The 6,515-nt window shown below is 43.6% G+C and overlaps 1 protein-coding gene across 1 annotated transcript; it reads right to left on the bottom strand.

The window, feature by feature from the left end:
- Positions 1-4,586: 4,586 nt before the first annotated feature.
- On the bottom strand, positions 4,587-5,531 carry LOC140897012 (olfactory receptor 9S13-like). The gene has a single exon (XM_073309264.1). It carries the CDS (start codon positions 5,529-5,531, stop codon positions 4,587-4,589), a length of 945 nt encoding a protein of 314 aa, XP_073165365.1.
- Positions 5,532-6,515: the final 984 nt, after the last annotated feature.

The raw sequence follows: 6,515 nt of genomic DNA, 5'->3' as shown, positions 1-6,515 counted from the left end.
GTGGTTTGGGGCCCATCCAATGAGCATCAAGTGCAGGGACTGGGTTGTGATGCAAACCTGGGATGACCAGCAGTGGCTCCAGGACTTTCAGATGCAAAAAGCCACATGCCTGGAGTTGAGGGTCAAGCTCATTCAAACCCTGAAGTGCACAGAGATTGAGATAAGCACTGTCCAGACCTTGGAGAACGGAATGCATGTTGCCATGTGAAATTGTGCAACCTCATATTTCTACAAGTCAGTGGGGAATCAATTTGATGCTGGAAAATCAGTTTTGGGGTATGTCAAGGTTCCTTCCCCACTCTGAACTCTAGGGTACAGATGTGGGGACCTGCATGAAAACCTCCTAAACTTACTTTTACCAGCTTAGGTTAAAACTTCCCCAAGGAACAAACTATTTTACCCTTTGCCCTTGGACTTTCGCTGCCACCACCAAACGTCTAACTGGTATTATTATTATTATTAGGAAAGATTCCGTTTGGAAATGCCTTTCCCCCCAAAAAAATCCTCCCAAGCATTACCACCCCCTTTCTGGGGAAGGTTTGATAAAAATCCTCACCAATTCGCATAGGTGACCACAGACTCAAACCCTTGGATCTTGAGAACAATGAAAAAGCATTCAGTTTCTTAAAAGAAGAATTTTAATAGAAGAAAAAGTAAAAAGAATCACCTCTGTAAAATCAGGATGGTAAATACCTTACAGGGTAATCAGATTCAAAACATAAAGAGAATCCCTCTAGGCAAAACCTTAAGTTACAAAAAGACACAAAAACTGGAATATCCATTCCCTCCAGCACAGCTTATTCTCTCAGCCATTTAAAGAAATCAGAATCTAATGCATACCTAGCTAGATTACGTACTAAGTTCTAAGACTCCATTCCTGTTCTGTCCCCGGCTAAAGCATCACACAGACAGAGAGAGAGGCTTTGTTTCTCCATCCCCCCCAGCTTTTGAAAGTATCTTGTCTCCTCATTGGTCATTTTGGTCAGGTGCCAGCGAGGTTATCCTAGCTTCTTAACCCTTTACAGGTGAAAGAGTTTTTCCTCTGGCCAGGAGGGATTTTAAAGGTGTTTACCATTCCCCTTATATTTATGACAGGGTACATCATCATGCAGATATGCAAGGTGAGAAATAATGTCTTACTGTTCTGAGTAGAAAACCTGGGCAATGTGCAGGGAATAACAGATGAATTCAATGACTTCCCTAATTTTGCTGAGTCCTTATTGGGTGCCCCTTTCCCCAGCTAGACTTTGAGTACATAAACCACAAGGGTTACTGTTCCATAGTACAGAGGCCTTGGTGAACCCTAGTGGGTGATTTACTGAAATGAATGTTGGCTGGCTGGGAAAAGTCCATAGTCCTCAAAGCTTTAGAAATGCAGGGCTTTTTGACAGACTGAAAGCTAGGGCGTTCTCCCCAGACTGTCCAACTGACTTTAACAGAGTTTCTGTGCCAGCTCTGCCTCTCTCTTGGTGACTCGGCCCACCCTTTCCTTCTCTGGAAGTCGAACATCAACAACCTAGAGAAAATCAAGGAGAGGTTTAGCGATCACCAGGGGCAGGTTCAGGATGACTAGGGAGTGGACTTTGAAAGGCAGGTGAAAGTGTCTCATGAAAAGGATCAATCTCTGTGGAGGAAAACATTCCAGCAGCCTCTGATGCATGCTATGCAGTGCATAATATTGGTGAAATCAATGGTGAGACCCAGCTACTAGGCTGGATGAGTGAGGTGGACAGACTAGAGCTGTAAAAGTGTTTCTTGTCTTAGGCCTACAGTTGCAGTAGGATTCCTATTTTGTTCAATGGCAAGAGAAGAGATGGTAGAAGTTGATAAAGTACAGTTCGGAGCTGAAGAGAAATGGTCAAATGAAAAAAGTCCCATTCAATTATGTCACATGAAGGCAGACAACTCAATATTGACCCATTTTATAAGTGCTTGTACACAAATACTAAAAGTCGAAATACTAAGATGGGTGAGCTTGAGGGGCTGGTATTAAAGGAGGATTGTCATAAATATAAAGGGAAGGGTAACCACCTTTCTGTATACAGTGCTATAAAATTCCTCCTGGCCAGAGGCAACATCCTGTTACCTGTGAAGGGTTAAGAAGCTCAGCTAACCTGGCTGGCACCTGACCTAAAGGACCAATAAGGGGACAAGATACTTTCAAATCTTGGGGGAAGGAAGGCTTTTGTTTTGTGCTCTTTGTTTACATGTTTGTTCTCTCTTGGATCTGAGAGAGGCCAGACAGAAATCCATCTTCTCCAAGCCGTCCTAATCCAAGTTTCCAATACTGCAACCAGTATAGATGAGCTAGGCAAGGCGGATTAGTTTATCTTTTGTTTTATGTGAATTTTCCCTGTGTTACAAGGGAGGTTTATTCCTGTTTTCTGTAACTTTAAGGTTTTGCCCGGAGGGGTATCCTCTGTGTTTTGAATCTGATTACCCTGTAAAGTATTTTCCATCCTGATTTTACAGAGATGATTTTTACCTTTCTTTTTTTCAATAAAATCCTTCTTTTAAGAAGCTGACTGATTTTCCCATTGTTCCAAGATCCAGGGGTTTGGGTCTTTGATGATTTTGTAACCAATTGGTTAGGATATTATTCTCAAGCCTTCCCCAGGAAAGGGGATGTGTAGGGCTTGGGGGGATATTTTGGGGGAAGACGTCTCCAAGTGGGCTCTTTCCCTGTTCTTTGTTTAAAACACTTGGTGGTGGCAGCGTACTGTTCAAGGACAAAGCAAAGTTTGTACTTTGCAGAAGTTTTAAACCTAAGCTGGTAAGAATAAGCTTAGGGGGTCTTTCATGCGGGTCCCCACATCTGTACCGTAGAGTTCAGAGTGGGGAAGGAACCCTGACAAGGATATTGACTTAATAAGCATAACAGAAACATGGTGGAATGATGATAATTAAGGCTAAGATTTAATCATGGGTATTTTTAATAAAAGTCATGGACAGGTCACACGCAAGAAACAAAAAATCAGGGGCCTGTGCCTTTCCATGAGTTATACCATAAATATCTCTGATTGACTCATGGGGGGATGCTGTGATGGGAGGTACTGTGGGAGGGTAGAAGACCCTGGTACCATCTGCGGGGAGGAGCCTGGGGGTCATGCTGCTGCTCCCACCACCACCGGGGAGGGGAGCTCCAGGGGGTGGCTGTCGCTCCGACTGCTGCTGGAGGCGGGGTAGGGAAGCCCTGGGGGCAGTGGCTGTTCTTGCCTCGGCTGGGGGGAAGCCCCAGGGTGCCAGGCATTCCTCCAGCCGCCCCAGGACAACTGCTGGGCATCGCTGAGCTGTGGCTGTTCCTGCCGCCCCCAGGACTGCTACTCAGGCAGTCCCTGGTGCCCTCTGCATCGGTGACTGCTTGGGCAGGGGCCAGGGGCCAGCTGCCTGGAGATGCCAGAACAATGGCTGGTGCGGCTGGCTGTGGGACCGTCCGAGTGGCTAGCTGCAGAGGCGCTCCGACAGAGCCAGGCTGTCACCCGTTCAACTGTTATCATGTCTCTTCTTCTGCAGGAGTAATGGCTACTGACTTCAGTGAGAGGAAATGGTGTTCAGAACCACTGAGAGTGAGAACAGTAGTTCACACTTGTACTATGCCTCCTGTGTCTGAAATACCCACATATGTAGTTGTGAAAATAACCAACTTTCCTAATCTCTGGCTGAATTGAAAACTTGAAGAAAAAAAAAAAAAGAATGTGTTTTGAGTTGACACAAAATTATTTTTTAGATGATGATGTTGATGATGAGGCGACTTTTTCTGTAATAATAACTTTCACTTGGCCATCCAAACAATACACACACCACAAGCTGGTAAAGGAGAGAGAGACCAGTATTAATGTAACAAGTCCTGGTATTTCAGCACCAAGGCTGAGGTTTTCAAAGGGACCAATGGTATTTTATCACCCATCTCCCATTGAATGACAATGGGAACTGGGCACCAGTAGCACATACCCCTGTCATTTGAACTGAAAATAAAAGGGGGCTGTTTAGAAGTGCTCATTGTTGGCTTAACGGTGTCACCCCCCCACCCATTGAAACCAGAGATAAAAGTGCCATTGACTGCAACACTGAGTGCTTCTGAAAATCCTCCAGAAAAGTAGGAGCCAGCCAGTAAAGTGTGACATAAACACACACACACACACACACACATTAAGCCAAGGGACTATTTTTTGAGTTCCAGTGAGTGGATCAGCATTGATAGACCAGTGGTGAAATTCCGACACAGATCTCAAACACTCCCCAAGGTTCAGGGGCATTTTAATCCATATTTCCAGAACAGATGCATTTCTAAGGTACATGAATAGATAACAATGTGGAAAAGTGTAACATAGATACACAGAGTGTTGATTGATTTATTTTTTAAATCACTCTTGTAATGGCATACTCCAGTGTTGAGACTGGCGTACAAATTTAGAAAGAGACAAGAACAAATGGAAACTGCTATTTTAGAAAGACATATAGATAAATTGATAGATAGAGGGGGTGTATGGGGATAGATAGATTAGTTTAGATTAGATTATGACTATTACGGTACTGGTCTTTCCATAACCCAAAGGATTATTTATTTCAATGTTCATAGAGAAGGTTCATTTTAGAAACACTGAGCTGATGGTTCTTCCCAAAGCTTCTTTCACATCCTTGTTCCTCAGGCTGTAGATGAGGGGATTCAACATAGGGATGACCAGGGTATAAAACACAGACACCACTTTACTCTGAGCTGGAGATGCTAGCGAACTGGGCTGGGTGTACATGAAGGTAAGAGTCCCGTAAAATAAACTCACGGACATCATGTGGGAGGTGCAGGTGGAGAAGGCTCTGCATCTGCCCTCAGCAGAGCGAATCCTGAGGATGGCGGAGATGATGTAGGCATAGGAGACAAAAATGACAATGGAAGTGCTCACGATGATGAGGCTGGATAAAGTGAACAGCACCAGTTCATTGATGTCTGTGTTGGTGCATGAGAGGCCTAGCAGGGGTGGAGCATCACAGAAGAAGTGATCTATCTCATTGGACCCACAGAAATACAGTGTAAAGGTGAAGGCTGTTTGCATCATGGAGTTTACACCGCCACAAACATAGGAACCCACCAGCAGCTGAACGCAAACCTGCTTGGACATGGCGATGGGATACAGGAGCGGGTTGCAGATGGCGGTGTATCGATCATATGCCATGGCTGCCAGGATGAATGCCTCAGTTGTGACAAAGACAGCGACTAAGAAGAATTGGGTGGCACATCCATTGAAGGAAATGGTTTTGCTGCCTGCTAGGAAGCTCGCCATGGCTTTGGGGGCGATGGTGGAGGAGTAGCAAAGGTCTAAGAGCGACAGGTTCATGAGGAAGAAGTACATTGGGGTGTGCAGGCGAGAGTGGGCTTTAATAAGGAAGACCATGATGGTGTTCCCCAGCACAGTTGTCATGTAAATCCCCAGAAACACCACAAAAGGGCCCACCTTGAGCCCCAGACCACTTCCAAACCCCAGCAGGATGAATTCCGTCAGTGCTGTGTGGTTTCTCTCTTTCACTGTCTCCATTTTCTTGGGAAAAGGAATGAGATAAGCATTAAAAATAGAAGTAAAGGGCTAAGGAGAATGCCACAGGTTACAGGCCCAATTTGTAGCTCTCTCCCATTGAAAATGAAGGCAAGTCTCCCCTTGGCTTTCATGAAAGTGGACTGAACCCTTAGAAATGTCATTAAATTTCTTCTTAATAAATCTCCAGTTCTGTTAGAAATTTTGACTTTTCTACCATAGACCACCAATTTATTAATGTTCCCATATAACAATTATTTACAAGAGGAGAATTTGCCCATAGAGGGCAAGATTCTGCTGCTCTTACCATGATCTTACTCACTGAGATCAATGGGACTCCCCTTGGAGTGAAGGAGTACTCAACATGAGGTAGTGTGGTGAAATGTGGCCCTCAGTGCACACAGTCCTTTATTTTAAGTCTAGAAGACAGCAACATGAGCATTTAGTATGCAGCAAACCCAATAGTTTGTGACTGAAGTAGAGCATAACTCTGTCTCTCTCAAAGTTAGGAAATGCCAGGATTAAAGTTGCCCGTGCAACTTTCATTCACCTCCCTGTACGTATACATTATGATTATACTTGGACAGGTTGGATTTTTAGAGGTACTTGACAGCAAACACACACATTGATGAAAAAACATTTCCATCAATAACCACTGAAATTTACAGACAGGAAAAGTCAGAAAAACACTGCTTGAGAACCTACTGGAGTTTGATTTAAGGATTTTTTTTTTAATACTTTGACATGTGACACTCACAATTTGTGTTGTAGCAGTTATAAAGCTTTAACTTTTTATATCTGAATGTTTACTGTCATTAAATAATTAGTGTCTAACCCTCTTTCTTTGAGCCCCTATGATTTCCAATAACTTTGAAAATTTAAATAGATAAAAATTGAAAAAAAGGCTTATAAATAAACGATATTAGCCAATGAAATTATATTAAAAATTAATTTTCTGCCAAGCCTAATTATGGTAGAGTCTTTAAT

This window comes from Lepidochelys kempii, chromosome 13 (assembly GCF_965140265.1).
Source record: "Lepidochelys kempii isolate rLepKem1 chromosome 13, rLepKem1.hap2, whole genome shotgun sequence".
NCBI classification, from domain to species: Eukaryota; Metazoa; Chordata; order Testudines; family Cheloniidae; genus Lepidochelys; species Lepidochelys kempii.
Note: the sequence above shows the minus strand (reverse complement) of the source record. Positions and strands in the feature narration are given on the sequence as shown.